The 21,439-nt window shown below is 39.2% G+C and overlaps 1 protein-coding gene across 1 annotated transcript; it reads right to left on the bottom strand.

Annotated features, from left to right (window-relative positions):
* Positions 1-1,174: 1,174 nt before the first annotated feature.
* Positions 1,175-20,701, bottom strand: PWP2 (PWP2 small subunit processome component). The gene is made up of 21 exons (XM_074603178.1): positions 20,585-20,701; positions 20,383-20,495; positions 19,474-19,568; positions 18,990-19,089; positions 17,801-17,944; positions 17,274-17,409; positions 16,601-16,821; positions 15,230-15,373; positions 14,420-14,490; positions 13,262-13,398; positions 11,963-12,111; positions 11,419-11,566; positions 9,484-9,634; positions 8,980-9,160; positions 7,858-8,005; positions 6,599-6,707; positions 6,074-6,139; positions 5,493-5,711; positions 2,994-3,144; positions 1,851-1,925; positions 1,175-1,679 (listed from the first exon to the last, which is right to left on the bottom strand). The coding sequence occupies exons 1-21, from the start codon at positions 20,699-20,701 to the stop codon at positions 1,520-1,522; spliced, it is 2,835 nt and encodes a 944-aa protein (XP_074459279.1). The 3' UTR covers positions 1,175-1,519.
* Positions 20,702-21,439: the final 738 nt, after the last annotated feature.

The raw sequence follows: 21,439 nt of genomic DNA, 5'->3' as shown, positions 1-21,439 counted from the left end.
ACAGTGTGTGCATGAAAAATAGTAAAACGGATTAAGAAGTAACAACAACCTGACACCATGTCAAGTAACACAATCATGTTTTTCAAATTAGCTTAAGCACTTCAGTTTTACAAGGACCCCAAGATGGATTTTTTTTTTTCCTTTCTTCTTCCCTACCCACCTATGCCTCCCCCTCCTACCTAGGGTACAAAGCTTACGCATGGCTCCAGCCCAGCTCCCTCACACCCCTGAGACCCTGACAACTTTGGCATGACCATGAAAATGTTAGGAGGCAAGGGGACACCAGCAACTCAAGGTATTTTTAGACATTTTACCGTAAAAAAACCAAAACAAATCACTTTGCTATGTTTTATTTAAGTAACAAGTGCATCTTCATTTTATAGACTGAAATTCTACGGACTGTATGTGCCTGCTGTATATTTTCGATTTTATTTTTCCTTTAGCAGTTTTTAATATTTGTACCTCTCCTCTTTTCCAAGAGTGAAAAGAGACCGGAAAACAAATCCAAAAGAACAGAATACACTGAAAAAAAAAAAAATCAATTCTGGCTTATTATTAATATTCGCAGTATCTTCGTTAACAGAGCCCTCTTAACATGTGGCTTGAAAGCATCACAAGCATGGATATAGTTCTATGTGTTCAGGATCTCACTGTTGTTACTAGCCAAACCTCATGCCAATTCACAAAAGGAAGGAAACCAAGAGTTTTAAAGTTTTCATAAGTTAATAAAAACATTAAAAAAAAAAAGATGAGAAAGGGCTTTCATGAGGAAAAAAAACAACCTCTTGTAACACATCCTCTTACAGTTTGAAAATGAATTTTTACTACAGTCTCTCAGATAAATTAAACTTCTGCTGAAGTTATATAGCATAGTAATATCCCCCTGCCCCCCATACTCATTGTTATGGGTATATCCTCCTCATTACTGAAACTTCATCAGGTTTGGAAGCTATAGAACTAAGAAAAATGGGTCCACTTATTCCTAACAGTGTTGCAGTAATATGTATGTATTAAAACCAATTAAAACAACATTTAAAGCAAGTTGAGAGCAGTATGTCAACCTCCAATTAAGAATGATTTTAAAAAGGATTTTTAAAAAAAAAGAAAAAAAAGAAAAAGAAAGGTCCATCACAAAGTATGACAGACTGCATTACAAATAACTCACAATACTTAGTTTATGTACAATGCATTTTTAATAACAAATGCACTTCTTCCAGTCATAGTTCTAACTTCACTGATACAAGAATACATTTTTGTCTTACTTTAAATCAGGATCAATAAAAGAAGAAATCAATCAATCAAGAAATCAATGCTGTCAAGCTGTTATGGCCAAAGGGTACACCAAATACACCATGGATGGCACTTTGTCTATCCTACGTTTCCCCCACTTCTATCGCTCACATGTAACTCCATCCACACTGTTAAAGAGTTAAAATATGCCACTATGAGGGCCGCTCATTCTCAGTGAATACCACTGCATAAAATTACTCTTAGGTTTTCTCCCTCCCACAAAGAGTAACTAGGAAGTAAGATTGTCTTTATGAACTTCTTGCATAAGATAATCACTGTCAGAATCCAAGTCATCTTCATCTACTGATGTTTCTTCTGCCAGGCGTTTCATACCCCGCTGTTTTGAAATGGCCAATGCATATTTAATATTGTAGATATTCCATTCACAGCTGTAAAAATAAACAGCAACATATTAGAAACAAGATTCCTTTTCTCTCCTAAAATAAAAACATCTCTAAAAGAAAACTGTCTCAAAAGTTTTAATACCATGCTATTATCCCCCAAATTACTCCACACTTTTTTCAGGGTTTTGATTTAAACTTAAATACAAGAATACATACAGTTTGGAAACATCTTCAAAATGACGTTGGATGCTTTTCTGAAGGAACTGAATCACAGGGAGCAGCTTCACTGACCTTGAATGGAGAAAACACGCAACTTGCAGTGCCATTTATATTTACATACAGAAATCTAGAACTTTTCTATATTCTCAAAATTTTAACAAATGTTAACTTCTAAGCATGAATGTCTTAAGATAATATTAAATAAACAAAAACTTTTTGCTTTTGACTCTGCCCTCAATGATTATCCTCAAAACAAGTAACATTACTGCTGGAAATCTTCCCCCCCTGCCCCCCAATGTCAAACTGCAGCTTGAAGAACTAATTCTGCTTGCTCTAATGATGACAGTTCCTTCCAGGTACTACAATGCTTTCTGATCAAGGAAGAATTTGTTTTAAATCTTCCTCTTCTACTTCATCAGCACCAAAAAGGATAAAATTTGTTCCAGTCATTTCAGTAACTAAAACATTAATACCCATGTTGAAACAAGAAGTTACACAATGCACTGTTTCTTCAACCTGCAGGACTCCCTCTCAGATTACCTTTCATTTAGCTTATTTTAAATTTGTAAATTTGCCTTTTTTGTTCCCAAAAGTCTATAAACTCAATACTTTATAGGTGGGCTGAATAGAATTTGTATAGCAGGCATATGTAGTTGTAAAGAACTATGTAGGAAAGCAGAATACTAACAAGCTAGAAGGCACATGCTGTAATCACAAGCCAAGTCTACAAAATGCAGTCAGTACTTCCACATCGTCTTTCAGTTATATTTAGTATGTGTAATTGTTTAAAGACACGATTGCCAAAATCCTATCACTCTTGAAATCTCTATGCATTTATAGGGTAAGCAAGTTACGCAGTTTTAACTGTAATATTTGAAAAATGTTTTTGCAATTTATCCTCACAAATTCTATGATATACACTTGTTAGGAAAGAAGCTGTATGAAATTAAAATGTAAATTTGATCAATAAATGTAAGAATTTAAATAATATTTATTAAACATACATGTAATGAATGTAGATTAAGTACTTTTAATTGTCCTATATGCATCTATCTAGAATGTCAGTAACTTAATTAAACACCTCAGACTGACAGGTATTATAAAATGCTTGTCAGCTTTTTGACTTTCACAACATCTCACCTTGTTTTCAGTTTCTGTCCATGCAGCATGAGTAACTTATGAGCCCAAATAAGATAGAACTCTAAATGACAAGATATCTCAAATGCAGAGGCCAGGAACTCCAATACTTTCTCCACATAAAGGTCCGGGAGCGATGAACAGACAACATCAACTGTGCAGAAAGAAAAAAAGCCCATAGATATTAAGAGTATCTTAATAACTCTTAATAACTATTTGGAATAACATGAAAGAGACCACAGGAAAGCATATAGGGATGGAGAAGAAAGCAGCACCTTGGTAACTATTTGATATTTAATATTGTATTTCAGAGTACAGTACCACAGTCTCTCAGGAGACAAGTCCTTCCTCTTTGAACCTTCCAATCAATCCTGTATTTAAACGCAAGAACTTAACTCCCCCCTCCCCCCAAGTTCCTCCTCCTACCAGAATACCCTCCCCACCATCCCTCCTTCAGAACTTCTACTTCCACCCTTTCCTCCTCTTTCGGTGTAACTAGACTTTATTGAAGTCTTGTTGCTTCTGACTTCATACAAATTTATGTATTCAGTGGAACTAGTTAGGCGTAATAATCAGAGGCAATAAAGGATACCTGAAAAGACAGCAAAGTCGCCTGCTCACAGAGGAAATGTCTGAATGCTGTTAGCAATTGCGCACCACAAAGCGGCATGATTTATAAGCTTTCAAAATAATCTCGCATGTAACTATGATGACCTTATATATAGTCCTCTCAAAAATAATTAACTCCTATTCTCTGCAGCCACTTCAACTGGCCTAAGTAACATTCAACTGTGAAAAAAGTTTTCTGCTTTTAAAGAAACAGGCACACATTCATTTGTTAACAGTGGATTAAGTTTCCATGAAGTCTCCTCTGCTCCTGAGGTTTTGCCACCTGCCTACCTACCCAGTCTTGCGTGTGTGCATGGACTTTTGGTTAACTTCAGTAAAACAGCGCTAAGTTTTGCCAGAGGCAAATGCCATTATGCCAACAAAGTTATGCAAAAAGATGATTTACCCTGACGTGTAATTATCAGGCTTGCTACCTAGGGAATAAGAAAGAAAATCCTACAAAGCAGCTGGCTGGCAACACATCTGATTTCAGACTACAGCATGTTTAAACTAGATAAAAGGAATTTTTATTTGTTACACATGAAACACTGGAAGGAAATCAATACCTTTCACTGGGGTAACAACAGTGAGGTAAGGCTAAGAAAACATACTTCGAGGTTACTATGACGGAACTGTTAATGCAGTTATGAAGTTAACTACATTACTCCATAATACACTACTGAAAGTTTAAGATTGTGTCTACCACATATAGCTAATGAAAGTTATCAAAATGATGAAAAGGGTGCTAAAGAATGACTTCAGTAAATGTCCTCCAAAGCTAAGTAACACCTTACCTGTTCCTTTTGTTTCTGACTTCACAATTGTGAAAGCATCTGTCTTTTATTAGATAGAACTTGGCACTTAACCAATAATCTGTTTGGTTTCTGTGAAACAGCCCTCTATAAGGACCATATTTATGTTTGTTTAGAGGGATGAATTTAACAAACACTATAACTAAAGGAACAAAAATCATCAGAACTTCTAAGGGCTGACAGTTACAGAGTTGCGCCAAATTTTGGCAGTCCAAAGCAACACTAATTTAGAGCAGCTGGCCCAGAGCTTTATCCAGTTGAGTGGATATTTGAGTAGTATTTGACTACCCTCAACATAATACTGATGGTTTTAATATCTAGTCATAATTTCTCATGTTGCAGAAAGTCTACTGCTTCTTGTGCAACGCCAAGTCTGGTTCTGCCTTCTCTAACATCCCATTAGGGACTTGAAGACAATAAAAATATTTCTCTTCTCTTCTAAAAACTGAACCAACCCAGGTCTCTTAAGCCTCTCCTCAGCTGTTATGCACTCTGGCCCTCCAATCCTTTTCCAAGCCCTCCACCAGATGCTTCAGGGTATCAATGGCTGTCTTGTACCGGCAAGCCCAAAACTAGGCACAGTACTCTGATGTGGTCTCAGAAGCACTCAATAGAGAAGACAAATCACTTTCCCCAAACTGCTGACTGCATCCTTGATAGTACAGCCCAGTATCCATCTGACTGCCTTCATCACACAGGCACACTGCTAACTCATGTTAAACTTGCTGTGCCACTCTAACATCAGCTGCTTCTGAGAACTGACACCCAAAAACTTTACCTGCATATCCAGACCTGATCAAATTCCGTGTTCAAAAGTCACTAGACAAGCACGCAGTAAAATTTAAACATAAGTTTAATCCAAGAAGTCTACTTTTTTTTTTTTTTTTTTTTTTTTTTTTTTTTTTTTTTACAAAAGACCACCCCTCCTCTTTAGTCTTCCGCTACAGTAGCAAGTCCTTAAATATCAATGTTATAACCTCCCCCCCACTAACTAAGCTCTGCCCTTTATAGTTCAACTTATTTGGCTTACACATGTGTGTTTCCAGCTAGTTCACTCAAATTTTATGGAAGATACACTTACCTTCATTGCTAGGTACAGCCTCTATGACCTCCTGAATTAATTTCTTTTCATTCAGCTTGAAGGCCATGATGATAGCCTTAGTGTATTCCTTCTGATGCAGTGTTTTGTGTATATTGCTGGGTGTGATATCAATATCTAGCTCAAAAGGATCAAAAATTAGCCCAGAGTCTAGTGAATAGATAAGAAGACCCTCTGTGGTGGTGGCTGCCCAGCTTCGTCCTAGAAGAAAAGTAACAATATTTAAGCACACAGCTGGGTTTTCTAGGATGGAAACAGAAGAGTAATGATAAACAGATGACTCTTCATTGCTTACAAGAAGTGGACAAGACTGAAAACCGTGCATAATGGACAGACCAGTCAGCAATGACGTTTGTTAAAAATACCATCTGAAACTGATGTACACTTAAGTATCCTAACTACCCACTGCATGAGAAACTAGACTACAAACCTATCAGTGTTGCAGAGCATCTGGAGATACCATCTCCAAGGCATTTGTACTTCATTATTATTCCTCCAATGCTCTATTCTTTTACTTGTTTTACATAGAATATAAAAATCCTACGTTAGTTGTCAATACTCACCTGTGGGAGAGAATCGCAAGCAAGTCACTCTTATTTCTGGTTTAAAGTGTCGATAACTCATGTCACCTGAAAGACAAGTTTAGAAGTGATTTAATATATTCACCAAAAGTTCACAGTCTAGCTATCAACTCTAACTATGCTGTTATCATGATGCTGAAAAATAATGTGAAACATGCCAAAACCTGGCCAGAGTTAAAGACAGGGTAAGGGACAGTCCAAGTCCAAGAGCTCTTACAGGTGAAATAAGTGGTGGGACTGAATTTTGCTCTTTGAAAATGAAATCAGGACTGTTGGGTTCCATATCCAGGACACCACAGTACCTCCTGTTTCCCGTTGCTTCTGCTGTGCAAAAGGACCCATACATCAGCTGAACACTTGTGTAACAGATCCCTGCAGCTACAGAACATTCACGTAATCCTAACTTTAGAACTGAGCTGAACAATTCAAACCCTTCTTATCTGGTATCAACTCTGGGTCAAAGGTTTTCATCCACATGAAACTGGTGACAAGACAGCAAAGCCATACCTCTTTTTACTCCAGGAAGAGGAATAGCAACACCATCATCACCTCCACCCCCTTCATCAATCAGAGCCATGCTGCCAAATTCAGTCATTTTTCTTCGATCTAAGTACTCCTAGAAAAACACGCAAGTTCCGTTCACTGCACCGAATCTCCTATCAAACACCCGTATTAACTGAAAATTCTCAATAACATTCACGAGTTACCTAGTTACTATTTCTTTGCACTTTCTTCCAAAAGTTTCTCCAAAATTACGGAGAAAACTGTCAATTTCACAACAGTGGGCAACAGTGTCCGACCACAGATGAGAAACAGGCTGCCTCAGTCTTAACACCTCAGAACAGCACAACTCAGTTTAGACTGCAGTTTCATATTATTACAATGTTGTTCTACTTGAGACGCACCATTTCCTCAGATGCAGCTCTACTCTTCCTCCCCTTCGGGTTCCATAACTGCCCTATGCTAATGTAAGCGCTGCATAGCCAGACAGCCATGCAAATGATGTTTAGGGACCTCCCCACCCCCCATTTTTAAACACCCATCCCCTCCAGGATTCTTTTTCTGTTGGCTCACTTCTGGTGTCCCTTTAAGCCACACGTTGAGCTACACTAGCACAACAGAGGGCAGCAGATAAACGAAGGCTGCTTCATAAACCACTGTTGTCAAAGAAATATATTTAGAACCAGTCAAACACAGCCCGACATGAACACTGGAACAATCATTATTATTCCACGTAAGGGGACGTTAAGAAGGGTTACTGGAATTTTTTCCTTCTGATGCTTTTCATAGTTCACTTTACTTACAAGGGGATTTAATTTTGCATTTGTCAATATTCAGCAACTGAGTTTGTAAAGGTCAGTGATGTTCTTCTGCGTCCACACTAGAATCCTTCATGTCTTTGCTAACACAAACAACTGACACCCAGGGAAAGTTAGCTTAGTACAAAACTAGTGATAATTTCAATTTTCATAGTTTCTCTTCAGTTTTAAGTTTAGTGCTAACTGACTTAACTATGCTTAAGAGTTCTGCTCATTCAATACCAATACACTGCAATCTGGCAAGGCTTTAGTTAGCTGAGTGTCAGGAATTAATTTTGTTTTCTGATAAATATTTCCTTAACAGTTTCCTGCACAAACCCAAGAAAATGAACCCGTGTTTAACAAAACATTCATTAATCCCTCTTAAATGAAATGTTGTACCAAAACCGAAGTCTTGGGGGCAGGGAGGGGAAATGAAAAAAAAAACTGACTGCTATGGTCACATACCTCCATTGCATCTAAAGAAAAGTTGCATGAGATTTCAAATTTTTTCATAAGAATCTGTTCCTTGACATTATATATACAGACAAATTTTGACAATCCACCTGCCAGAATCGACTGACCATCTGCCGAGTAACACAGAGTAGTAAAAGATCTAGTAAAGAAAAAGAGAAAGTAGTTAATTTCACTGCCACATCCAAGCTAAATGACATGAGTATGGTGTGAAAGCAAAGAAGAGTAGCCATTCCATGGAAAAAGTAGAGATCTTCATTCACACAATAGGTACTTAACACAGAAAACCGTTTACCACAAACAAGTACTTGGTGCTTTACTATGAATCACAAACAATTCAGAACTTCAACAGCTTTTGAAATACTTCCATTTTTCTGATTCTGAGTCACAGCTCAATGAATGAGCTCTCAACTAAGCCCTATACAACACTAAGAATGGTCACAAGAGCTACAGAAAAACCAATGTCATGATATGTTTTAAACAATGGTTGAAAGCTCATCATCAAAAAAAAAAAACAAAACATTTTTTTCCCCAAAAAGTCATTGTTTCCTTTCTTCATTTTGTTTTGAAGGGGAACAGTAGGGGGAAAAAAAAGGGGGGCGGAGCGTTCAAGGAAAAAGAGAAGAATGAAACACCTGACTTCTTTCTTACACTTTTTGACAGCACACAAATTCAATTTGCCTTTAAGCATTACTCCACATGCATACTAACGTGTAATAAAACCCAGAGTATATTTACATTTTTTAAAAAACTTAACAGTTCCCACAAACCAGTAGTTACATACTAGTACCTACATAACACGATATCCACTTAAAAACTTATCACATTTAGTCAATGAACAACTAGTCATGAGAAGCATAATATTATGCTGGCAACCCAAGTTTGTAATTGATGAAAGAGAACAGATACTCTGAATGATGCTGATCAGTAGGTGAACACAGCAAAAGAAAAAAAGGATCCATCCAGATGTCATCAGGCAATCTTTTAAAATCCATCATCAGAATCAAAATATTTGAACAGCAGATGCACTCTGAAATCTTAATGTAAAAACCAAATAGAAAGAAACAATTCAGAAGCAAAAGCACCTCTCTCTTCGCTGCAATCTCATTTACTTACTTTCCCTTGGCTGCTTGTTTGGCAGTTATTTTATCAAGCTCCTTCCTTCCCATCTGAAGATCATGCCTTCCCTCAATTGAGCCAGTCTGCACTGCATTTTCATGATCCCAAAATGTTATCTGTCCATTCAAAGACGCAACTGCAAGCTCCTTCCCATCAGGACGGAAAGCAACAACAAGAACTGCAAAGAATTTGATTAACAGTTAAAAACACAGTCAGATCTTTTTCTAATACCCTACATTTTCTAGGATCTTATCTCAAATACCAGAAAAAGCTTAAGAGTAACAAGTATGATTGTATGTTTTCTCTGGACAACTCCACTGATTATAAAGCTAGAGTTAGTATTAAATAAAAAAAAGATTTCTTGCACTGTTAACTAATACCATAGAGAACTATCTCAACCTCTGGGTTTCGTCAAGAACACCACCTCTGCATTCTGTTGTTCATTCTTGAACTACTTTTGGTAATATTTTTATATTTTATATAAGATGAAATAAAGGTTACCATCCGAGTTCAATATTAGCGTCTCCTTAGTTCTCCAGCTGTCTAACATATCCCATAACTTGACAGTTTTATCCCAAGAGGCACTAGCTAGAACACTCTTCATTGGGTTAAAGGACAAACTGCTGATGGGGCCCTCATGACCTGATAAGACCTAATAAAAGAAGAAAAGATAAGACAGAGTAAGTGAAAGAAACTGAAATACATGTAGTCTGCATTCATTAAACTCTAAATACAACAATGAAACCACGCCTAACTTGTCCACACATGCCTGAGGTCTCTTCTGGACATGTGGCATGATACATACCAGTGTTTTTCAAGTTTTTATTTTCACAAGTTTTAAAAAAAATGCACAAAAGTGCTAGCATGGCTTAGGCATCCACAGCCACTCTTACGCATACATACAGTCTCTTCGGAGACCAAGACTTAGAAATAGGGTGTGCTCCCCCCCCCGCCCCCTTATTGGAACAATCAGACTAACCGTGAAAAAGCAAGTCATTGCTGTGAGAATTCAGTACATCCTGCAGCTGAAAACATTTGAGAAAACACACTAATAAAAACTGTGAATCGAATAACAGTAATACAGATTTTTATAGCATGGAGCTACTACTCCTCTCAGAAGAAATCAAGGAACGAAAGTAAACTCAAAACTCTGGAGATTCAGCCAAGAAAATGATGGGTTACTACGGTGATTTGTATTCAACAGCTATGCCAAATTAAATACATGAATAGCCGAGTTCACCTACTTGTACAAGATGAACAATAATGCTGAAGAATTGAAAATAGCAAAGGAGTTTGATTTGCTCAGTACCATGTCCCTCTTTTATTAAATCTACTCTGAAGATAATGCTTTTTAAACTAGCAGCAAGACAGTGGGGATTTAACTCAATAATCTTCTCGCCCTACATAATAAGAACCTTATACAAATGAAATCTGTATTGATCTTAGGAGAGCACCTACAATTTCTTCATTACCTGTAGAAAACAACACCTCTGAATAACTACCAGAGGAAAGACAATGTCCTGGTTTGACTGACACAGAACTATTTTCTCTTTCAGTAATTTTACTTTGCAGTTAGGTGTCTTCCAATGCTTGGGAAAACTGCACTTTTAGAAGACTCTAGTGTCTGAATTTGTGAAAATATTTACTTCACAGCCAGCTATGCTATGCCGGTTTCTCGGTCTGTGTTTTCGAGCCTTGCCAGGTGCGGGGATGAGGAGAAGTAAGAGCCATGCACTTGACCCAAGCTGGCCAACAGGGTTATTTCATACCATGAACATCACATTCAATATAAATGAGAAAGCTGGCTGAGGAGTTCTCTCTCTTCCTTGATGACTGCGATCCTGAGAACTTGTTACCCCGGTGCCAGACCCCTGAGCCCTTCCCTCTCTCCCAAAGCCGTAGTGCTCACAGTGTCCGATATTTCCTGTCCACTGCTAGGAGTGCATGGTTTCCTGATGATAGAATTGGCTGAGTTTAATCCTTGTATATTTTAGATTGGTATTGGGATCAATATTGGTTCTTTAGTATTATTAGTGTTAATCATTTAGTCTTATTCTTTTAAATCTATTTATATTTAAACTCCCAGGTTTCCTTGTTTCCCCCCCCCCCGGCAATTCCCCTTCCTGGGTAGGGAGGAGTCATCAAGTGATAGAATAATTGTCTAAACAACAATAAATTGTTGTGGGTTTCTCAAACGATAACAGACTCTCACGACAAAGAGCTCATTACTTAAAAATTCCAAAAACCACTTCCCACATGCATCCAGGAGAGCCTCCGTGCAATAAATCAAAAGTTGCCAAGAGTACTATGGCGTAGCTCCAGTTGTTGAATATAAATAGAACAAAACACTTCAGGTTGTATTGAAGCCCTCCAACTAATCCCAAAGTTACTTGGTATCATCACGATCTATATTATGTGTTAAATTCAAGTCCTTACATCTAGCAGCCTCCCACTCTGCATTGACCAGATGAATATTTCAAAGGAATCCTGGGAACCAGCTGATACAATCTCGCCACTGGAGTCCACAGCTAAACAAGAGAACTGACTTGGTCGCGGAGAAGTAAAGGTACGGAAATTGCGGTATCTGTTGTAAATGTGAAAATAAATTATGAAAACATTTTAGGTAGACTTAAACATATGTTTTATGAACATATTATAAAAAGGATTTAATTTTACTATCTACTTTCTGTAGTCTTTCAAACTATCTACAGAAAAAATATTCTTTGTATAAAATTAGATGCAACACCTCAGCATGATTCCAAGATTCAAAAAAGGTATTAACAGCTCTGCAGTAATAGCAGCCAAAAATACTCAAACAGAAGAGCTTTCTTATATCACATAGCATATGTCCATTCTTTAGAATCTGTACAGTTGTATTGTAATGGCTCAACCACTAAAACTATGGCAAACATTCTATTAGACAGGTGCCTTCTCCCCAGACTGAAGACTAAATGATACACAAAAGCTTTGTAAGAGTTACCTGTGTAGATCAAAGGCACGCACTGTGCCATCTAGGGAAGCACTCAAAATGACATAACCATTGGAAGTAAAAGTTACGGCAGTTACACCACTAGTATGTTCTGTAAAAGTGACAAAACAAAAGCTGCTTGAAGTGTTCCACACTTTCACCTGCAAGGGAGACAAGAAAAGCCTTCTTAGAAATGTCCATCATCCGTTCAGAGAGAAAGTAAGGGTAAGGCAACAGAAGAGTAAAGAAAAGTTAGTCCTAGAACTCGGCAGTAGCATAAAGGACTTTCAGTACCATCAGTAAGGAATTCTGTGCAAGTGAGGCAAACAGGCCACAGCTTATTAAGCCCCTAAAGACACATATACAGCATGAAACTAAGTGCAGATAGAAAAAAAAATTTTGCAACAAAGTTTATTTTCAAGGAAAGCTACAGCACTTGGTGAGCATCTCAGGCTCCCAAGCTTTGTACCGTCCACAGATAAGACAAGCATCAAATTCAAAACCAACTGTGAAGCCATTCCAAAAGTTACAATTGAGATGATCCTTCAGTCTTTGTTGAGCTATCTGCCGTTTGAGACTTCTGGGATTTGGCCAATTTTGAGTCTGAATAGCAGAAACCAGGAAGTAGCAGGTCTGTTTTCTGACATTCAGAAGTTTTGATAGGAAATAAGATACTATCTTAGTCCCATTTACATGCCAAGAGATTGTGGGATTACTCTATCAAACATCTTTTTAAAAAAAAAAAAAACAAAACCACGACAAAACAACAGTACCTGTACACACAGCCTACCATTTCAATACAAGTAATCCACGAGAAGCTAATTTTTCTTTAAAAAAACAAGCTTCTGCAATAGTACATTTTGGAAATATCTGTTTAGGAATTGCACTTTTATAAATAACGTGAAATCAATTTAACATAAAAACCAATTATTAAAAGGGCATGAATTTGGATGACTGAAGTTCATTCATCTGAAAATGACATGGAATCACCACAAGCATACATAAATTAAAATTTGATGAATTCGATCTTTTTGTATTCACGGTGACTGTGTCTATAATAATTAAAAGAATCACCTGCTAAAAAGGGTAAGTGATGCAATTTGCAGAGGATAGCAGTAATAATAAATCAAACTACATATGCTCTAGAGAAAAATCAAAACATTCAAGGAAAGGACAAAAAATTAAAATTTTATATTAAGAATAATATTTATCAGTTACAGTAACAGATCTTTCTACATAAAATGGAAACTGAATCTGCTAACTGTGTTATTCAGACTTAAGTTCACACTTCAAAAATACAGCTTCACTCACTTTCCCATCCTCCCCTCCAGTGACTATGTATTGTCCATCTGGAGAATACGCTAACGAAACCATGCTGTTGAAATGCCCCTGCTGCTTCAGCACGTAGGACTCGCTTTGCCATTCCCACACCAGGAGCTGACCCAAACCTACAAACACATGCAAATAATAAACCAGAATGATGAATACAATTATGAGACCCTGCAAATGCAAGCCGCGAAACACATAATTACATGCAACATTAAAAAAAAGTTTATGCAGACAGGTTGCACTATGCACATATCAATCCCAATAAAAGCCCTTTTCATTTTATAAGTTCAAACTTTCCTCGACAATCAAGAGTTGTTACTTGGTTTAACATCCTCAGTACAACAGCAATGCTATAAACCAGCTTTGGTAACAAATAGATGCATGCTGATAAGCAGACACAAATCAGAAGCATTCCGGGGCAAAACTGTGTTTTCATGTTTATGTCAATTCATAAATTTTTATTTTTTTTTAAATCTAAAGTATGTAACGCAAATCAAAATTGTGTTTCAAAAACAGTGACAGAAGAGTAATGTAAAGCCTGAACAGTGTGTTTTCATCTTGATAGCATAACTATCTGACTGTCAACTGGCCTTATTTACTGGTCACCGCACGGAATACCCAAGCTAACCTTAGGCTTTCCAATACAAAGGAGATGGTAACTTCTTACTTTTTAAAATAAATTACCTGGAAAGAAAACCAGGGCTGCATATAATCTTGGTTACCACGCAAACCATTATGGACTGGGTGGGAATGCTGCAACATCCAAGTAGCTTCGTAAAAGGCTGTGCAATAAGCAGCAAAGGAAGAGAGACAGCCCACAATGAAAGCATATTATGAACTACACTAAGGATAAGTCATATTCAAGGGATAAGGGCTTTATCCTAATTCTGCTAGAGTTTTCATATATGGTTTAAGAGCAATCACTTCCTTTTCCTTTTTATCATCTGTTAGCAAAGTATTTCCCTGACTCGTAAGAATTCTGTGAGGACTTGCTTTACTATATCTAGAAACTACAGAGATGAGACTATAAATTAACAAAAGTTTAACACCTCGAGTCAAGAAGAGTAAGAGAAATTTGGGCTTGCACGCCCACAACATTCCTTATTTTTCCATGATTACAGACCAAAAGAATTTACAAACCTGAACATCCAAAGGCAATCCAGTCACCAGTACAGTTGATAGAAATAGAAGCTATCCGTTGGTCTGAAATACTGAAGGAAGAGAATTACCCAATAAACAAATTGCGTTTTCACGCCTTGTGTGATAAAACTGCAAATCTAGGGTTTACTTCCTTTGTTCAAGCAAGTTCTTTGATTACCTTACTGAATTTCTCTACCACTGTAACATCAAAATTCTTTCCTTTATTATTCTCAAAAACATCAAATAGACAATACTGCCTTATTTGGAATAAAGACAGAGTATCTACATCCCAAATAAAGATGTACTTGCCAGCACAGATTAAAACTCCACACATTCCAGAAAAAAAACAATTTTTTTGTACAACAAAGTTATGCGTTATTTTGCTAGCATCATACAGCAATGGAAAATAATTGTTTTTATTTTTCAACTTAGAGACAATTTCCAGATAGTTTTACATATGCAGAACTCTTTTTTTTCAGACACTATCTTTATTTTCTACAAAGAAACTGCCAACATGAAGTTCAAAGCATTGGAGAAATGTATAGCCAACAACTCAGGAGTTCCTCATTCAGACCTCACTTTTCCATAATTAGACATGGAATGGAGTTGTATGGTATTTATTACATCAATCTAACTATGATTCTGCCTTTCCAGAAATTACAATACTGAATAGATACTCAAGTTTAAGATTTTTGTGCTCCGATTATTCATCCTTCAGTACTAAACATAGTGTGTTCTCAGACAACCAGAAACGTACCCCCCTCCAAAACCAAACCAAAAAAAAAACCCAACCACAACCCCATACCTCACCTCAAGGAGTGGATCAGATTGAAATCTGGAAGCTCATGGAGATGAAAGATTCCAGAGGCAAAACCAGTGACTAAAAGGTGTGTTTTCTTGTGATAAGCTGCAGATGTCAGATTATTAAAATCTCCCTCTTTATTGAAAAAATACCTGGCATCAAAGAAAAAAGCACACTGAATGCGAAAGAAAAAGTATGCTGCTATAGTTGCATTTCAATATGTCAAATATTTTGATAAAGCTATCCTACAATAAAACTAAAAAGCAGTAGTTCCAGAAATCGCTAGATATACGTACTTTGCATAGCTAGTGAAAACTAACTCTCTTCTTTCCCGCACCGTTTACAGCTGCTACTATACTCTGATTATCAGAAGTAACACCTGATCACATGCAATGAAAGCAACTAAAAGTTAATCTCAGAGGAACTGCACTGTGCATCTTCTTTTGATCACCTAATGCCAATATGAGTGACCCTCAGGAATTCACTGGTTATCCTTCTATACGTGAGTCCTCTTAAACAGAGGAAGGAATTGAAGCAATAGGCATAGATATTATATGGCTGGTGAAGGTTTTCTCAGTTTCTTTGTAGCTATAGCTCTTACTGCAACTAAACAGATAAGCACCATATGACCGTCAAATAAAAGAGCATCTGAGAAGTTATCCACAATAGTTGTATTCTCTAAATTCCTTCAGTCTGGAAGTCAGGTTCCCTGAGGCTAATTCCAACCCGGGCTGGGGTAGAGTATGTATACTCTCTTTAGAGTCAGAGAGACTGAGAACAGAAGTCTAATGTCAGGTCTTCCCACCTGGCCCCTACGTGCATCCTGGTCTACAAACGTTATCCTTCTTCAAGCAAAGTTAAATGCTGCGACTATTTTAAACTGGATTATTCTTTGTAAGCCACCTCTCCTTTGATGCGGACAGATAGGGAGATCCTTCAGGAAGACATCTCCAAGTATGCTACCAAAAAGGCTGATGAGCTATCTTTATCAAATGTTGCTGTCACCTCTTGAAGTCAACCAATTTCTCTGTACAAGAACGCAAAGCCTTAGCTTTGACTTAGCTAGAGGATACTGTACTGAAGATCTCACTACACTTTTTGACTTTCAACAGCTAAAACATACACTGTAAGTCAGTATTTCTTATCTTATTAAAATTATACTGGCTTGTTATTCTCTGGCTGAAGGGTATCGCCCTTCATATAGTCAAGGTATGACAGACACGTGTTTACTAAGATGATTTAAAATGGGGTTTACAGTAAATTACTAAATCCTGGGCAGAGTTTTATACTGCTTTGAATAAGTGATAAAGGGTGGAAAAAAAAGCCCAATATGGTAAATCCCAACAATAACTGTCTTTTGAAAACTGAAAATCACTTACTTTGCAACACGTGAATATTTAACCTTATCTCTAGTCTCTTGTTCACTTGGGTTGGCTTTTCCGTGAATTTCTTCACCCTTTGGCTCCTCGAGAAACTCTTCATCATTTTCTTCTGTATTCTTTTCCCTAGCTGCATCTTTAGGGGGCCTAGGCTTCAAACCATCCAGCTCTGTATCACACTGCCACACACACAGCGCTGCATCCTGGCTAATCGTGTACAGCTAGAATACAAAAACACAAACATACAATTATCATGTAATACCTATGTTTTGTACTTTGCTGTCTTGCTATGAATACAGAATTGCAGCAGGGTTAGCAAGTCTGCCCTCTTGTCATTAGGATAATACATTACTTTGTCCTCCAGAATTCGGGTTGCCTTCATCTGGAAAATTCACTTGTCCTGAGAACTGGTGATTTATTTTACCCGCCCTCATATAATTTTTTAAAAGACTGAAGGCAACTTGATTACCAGTTGGCATTACAGCTAATTGATTTTTTCTTATTTAAAATTAAAACTTTTGCTCCCAATCATAGTAGAGGAGATGAGAGACATATTACATATTTTCTAAATTCTGAGATATTATTAAAATAGTCAGCATCCTTACCTACAGGTAAGATTCTGCTTCAACTATTTTAATACTAAAATTCAAGAATGTCACATGATTATACATACATCTAGACTGTTCTCTTCAAAAAAGCAGGCTACTATTATATCCTTATGCCCTCCAAGTGAGTAGTAGATCAAGTTTGCCCATCGTTCTGCTCCAAACACCCATGTAGACATGTCCTTGCTCCCCACTGCAAAACATCTACAAAAGAAAAGGCAATTTGAATTAGAACACTGGTTTGAAAAACCCTTCAGTGGGTGGAGAACGTTCTGAATGGCAAGACACCACTCACCCCTTTAAAAGTAATTTTACACATACGAGAGTTGTAAACTGACGTTGGCAACTCTAACAAAGATAGGTAGGATTAAATACATTAAAACGGTCAATCGCACTCACGTTCCTAAAACATGTTCCTTTTATGATAACTAGGCATTTTCAAGAAAAAATGTGTTGTTAATCCCTAATACATGCTTATTTTATACTGTCTAGTCTGCCTAATTATAGCTTTTTTTTCATTCAAGATGGGACTGCAACACGCATACAAATACTAACAATGTGAGCAGGTAGACAGTGCATTAATTTAAAGACTCACTTGGAATCATCAGTCCAGTCGATACAAGTTGTTTCATCATATGGACCGTAATAAGTTTTGTCCAGAACAAACGCATTAAATTCTCGTTTTCTCCCAGGAGCATGATACATAAGAGCAACATTGTCTTTTGTAATCACAAATTTCCTGTCATATGGGGGGAAAAAAAGTGTAATTGCACACAAAGCTGTTAAAGCAAACAACTGTTCAGTACAGATTGCAACCGAACGTAACAAAACAATGTTAAAAAGGTTTTTGCATCACTGAAGTAATAAATATGGATTGCTTTTGAATTAAAAAGTTATTTGCAGATTAATATTATGCCCCAATTTTGTGAACAAAGGTATACCTTATGCATTGTAAAACAGAAAACATTCAGTAAAAATTACTTAAATTGAATAGTGAAATACTTGTCACCTAATTCTCACAAAGGAAGAAAAAGTTCAAACATTCAAAACACAATATTCTATTTCAACTTCTTTTCACTCCATATATCGGCCACTTTCACAAACACAGAGCACCTGCATCCCTGTTACACATATCCTCTAATCTTGTCCTGTTGCCAGTATAATTCCCTAACACAGAACGGTGACTCCAACTCTCAAGCAAACACTCATTCATGATCACTTTTAAGTCAATCCAACTGAGGAATAGCACCAAAAGGGGAACTCCACACTTTCTCTTCTCACCCTTCTAAGGCCTCTAACATTCACGTCACCACGCTTTGGCTCAGCAACTGTGCAGTCAAGGGATGTGAAAAGCAGCACTCAATTCAGAGAGCTGCCTCTTTTAATAGCACGGTTGCACTAGACTAACACAAGTCAGCAGTGAAACTGCACCACCACGAGTGCCATCATGCAACTCTGCAGCCCTGACTGCCCCTGTCATGGCCTCTTTCACCTTATCTACAATACATTAAAAACAGTTAAGACTCACAACAAGTTTTCTGTGTTTCTGAGAGTCCCACCACAGACAGACAACACCTGTGACAGGCAACTTTTCTGACACTATCAGTTTCCAAGGCTTTGCTTTTCTTCTCCTCTCAACTTTACAAAGTAACCCCGATCAGTTCAAAATCTCCCCTACATTAATCAATAGGTATTGTCCCCTGATTGGCCAGAATACCTTAACTACAACTAGTTTATGGGGTTATTTCTCTTGTTTTGTTCTAAAGCATGCACATTTTACTTACTTGCCATCAGGTGAAAAGCTGACACTGTGAACTGGCTTGTGAAAATAAAACTGATGAATCACACATTTACCAATCAAACTGACAAGCAAGGCAGCTCCCTCTGTAACGGCAGAAAAAGAAGGATCATGGAAATAATCCCATTCCCAAAGAAACCATAATCCTAGCAAGCTCAATTTCTTTCCTTAAAGGGGAGGAAGGGGGAAGGCAGGGGGAAGGTACCTCCTTGGAAACTTTTCAATACAGTACACTGAATAATATTAAGACGAAAAATACAATTAAAATTACAAGTCACTTTCTACATTCTGTAAATAATTTCCAAGTACTGTAAATAAAGATACCTTCCCCAGAAATTCTAATGTAATTATTAAAGCAGAGTACTTCTAATTTGTGTTAAAGCTGAATACGTAGCAATACAGACTTTCCTCTTCAGCCTATATTTTTATTTCATTCTTTTATAAAACAAATGCCTCCTTTACGAAAGTACCTTCATCAATTAGTATGGCAAGAGTCCCATCTGGAGAGAGCCCCACACACACAATATTAAGCCGCGTAGCCAATGGGTACGTCTCGCACTTATTACTGCAAGAAAAAGATAAAACAGTAAATTGGGTACAAGGATGTAAAAATAAAAGTAATCTTCGGAATCACAGAAATATGGTTTGATACCTATGTTAAAGCCACTGAAAGAGCTTAGAGATAGAACCCCCATGACTGTCTTTAATTGTCACAATCCCATAGGCACCAACTATGTAAGAGAGAGGCTCTTGACCAGAATCCCAGCATAACGAGCATCAATCACAACTCCGGCCTATAGGAGAAGGCAGATGACAGTCTAGGCTTTGCCATATATGAGAGACAGCACAAGACAGAAGCACACCAAGAAACCACAGGACTGGATCAATTGCAAACCTCTTTGTTTCTAAAACACGTTTTTATATACATCTTATGCTGTTCTCCCCAGGGACCTACGTGCATAAAATCCGCACCGTGCAACACCTCGACAAACTATTCCACTAGGCAGGCTTCTACCTTTTAACGCTAAGCCAGAAACTTTTCAGGTCATTTTGGGCAGACAAACCTTTCTGGAAGCCCCCCGGCCCACGCCAGCTGCACCCCCACGCCTCCTCACGTAGGGCTGCAGCAGCCGGGCGTGCAGGGAGCACCGCTCCCCCCCGAGCCACCACCCCACGGACAACGCTGCCGCCGTGCCGCCCTCGGGCCGGGCTCCACAAGCCCCTGGGAGCTTTACACCCCCCACAAAAAACAGCGCTGGCAGTACCAGGCCCTTCCTCCTGCCCCCTTCCCCCCGCCGCCGGCGGGCGGCTCGGGCAGGGGCCGGCGGGCCTGACGGGAGCCGGGGGTGGGGGGGAGGCAGCCGCCGGGGCGGGCTTACTTTTTCAGGTCAAAGACGGAGATCCTGTTCCCGACGGGGCTGATGAGGGCGCTGCCATCGCGGGTAAAGCTGAGGTTCCCGCGGCGGTAGACGGTGCCCAGCAGGCCGGAGAACTGCGAGGGGAGGAAGGGGGCGGTTAAAGGAGCCGGGAGTGGGAGGCGAGGGCGGCCATCCCACGCCGGCGGGGTCCCCGGTCACTCACCCGGTACGCGAACTTCATGGCGGCGGCCCCACGTGAGGAACGCGTGGAGCCGGTGCCGGCGCGCGTAGACGCGGAGCAGCAGCAGCGCAGGGGCGGGCACGCCGCGAACCCGCGCATGCGCCCGGGCAGGAGGCGGAGGCTTCCCGCCAGGGGCGGGGCCGGGCCGGGCCGGGCCGGTCATTGTGGAGTCGTAGGATGGCTTGGGGTGGAAAGGGCCTTAAAGACCATCCAGTTCCAACCCCCCTGCCATGGGCAGGGACACCTCCCACTAGACCAGGCTGCTCAAAGCCCCATCCAGCCTGGCCTTGAACACTTCCAGGGACGGGGCATCCACAACCTCCCTGGGCAACCTGTTCCAGTGCCTCACCACCCTCACAGTAGAGAGTATCAAATCTAAATCTCCCCTCTTTCAGTTTAAAACCATCACCCCTCATCCTGTTACTACACTCCCTGATAGAGAGTCCCTCCCCATCTCTCCTGGAGGCCTTTTTAGGTACTGGGATGCTGCTATAAGGTCTCCCCGGAGCCTTCTCTTCTCCAGGCTGAACAACCCCAACTCTCTCAGCCCGTCTTCAGAGGAGAGGTGCTCTTAGACGCCTGATCGTCTTCATGGTCCTCCTCTGGACTCACTCCAACAGGTCCGTATCCCTCTTATGTTGGGGGCCCCAGAGCTGGATGCAGTACTCCAGGTGGGGTCTCACCAGAGCAGAGCAGAAACACCTCCCTGGACCTGCTGGCCACGCTGCTTTTGATGCAGCCCAGGATGCAGTTGGCTTTCTGGGCTGCAAGTGCACATTGCTGGCTCATGTTGAGCTTCTCGCCCACCATCCACCAGCACCCCCAAGTCCTTCTCCT

Source organism: Larus michahellis, chromosome 1 (assembly GCF_964199755.1).
Source record: "Larus michahellis chromosome 1, bLarMic1.1, whole genome shotgun sequence".
NCBI classification, from domain to species: Eukaryota; Metazoa; Chordata; class Aves; order Charadriiformes; family Laridae; genus Larus; species Larus michahellis.
Note: the sequence above shows the minus strand (reverse complement) of the source record. Positions and strands in the feature narration are given on the sequence as shown.

Excerpts from the sequence above, each read along its gene's own strand:
- PWP2 (XM_074603178.1), bottom strand. The coding sequence starts at position 20,701 with ATGCGCGGGTTCGCGGCGTGCCCGCCCCTGCGCTGCTGCTGCTCCGCG. Across the intron at positions 15,374-16,600 it reads AAATATTCACGTGTTGCAAA|GTATTTTTTCAATAAAGAGG; the intron begins GTAAGTGATTTT and ends CTTTGATGCCAG. Across the intron at positions 8,006-8,979 it reads AAACAAGCAGCCAAGGGAAA|ATCTTTTACTACTCTGTGTT; the intron begins GTAAGTAAATGA and ends TTTCTTTACTAG.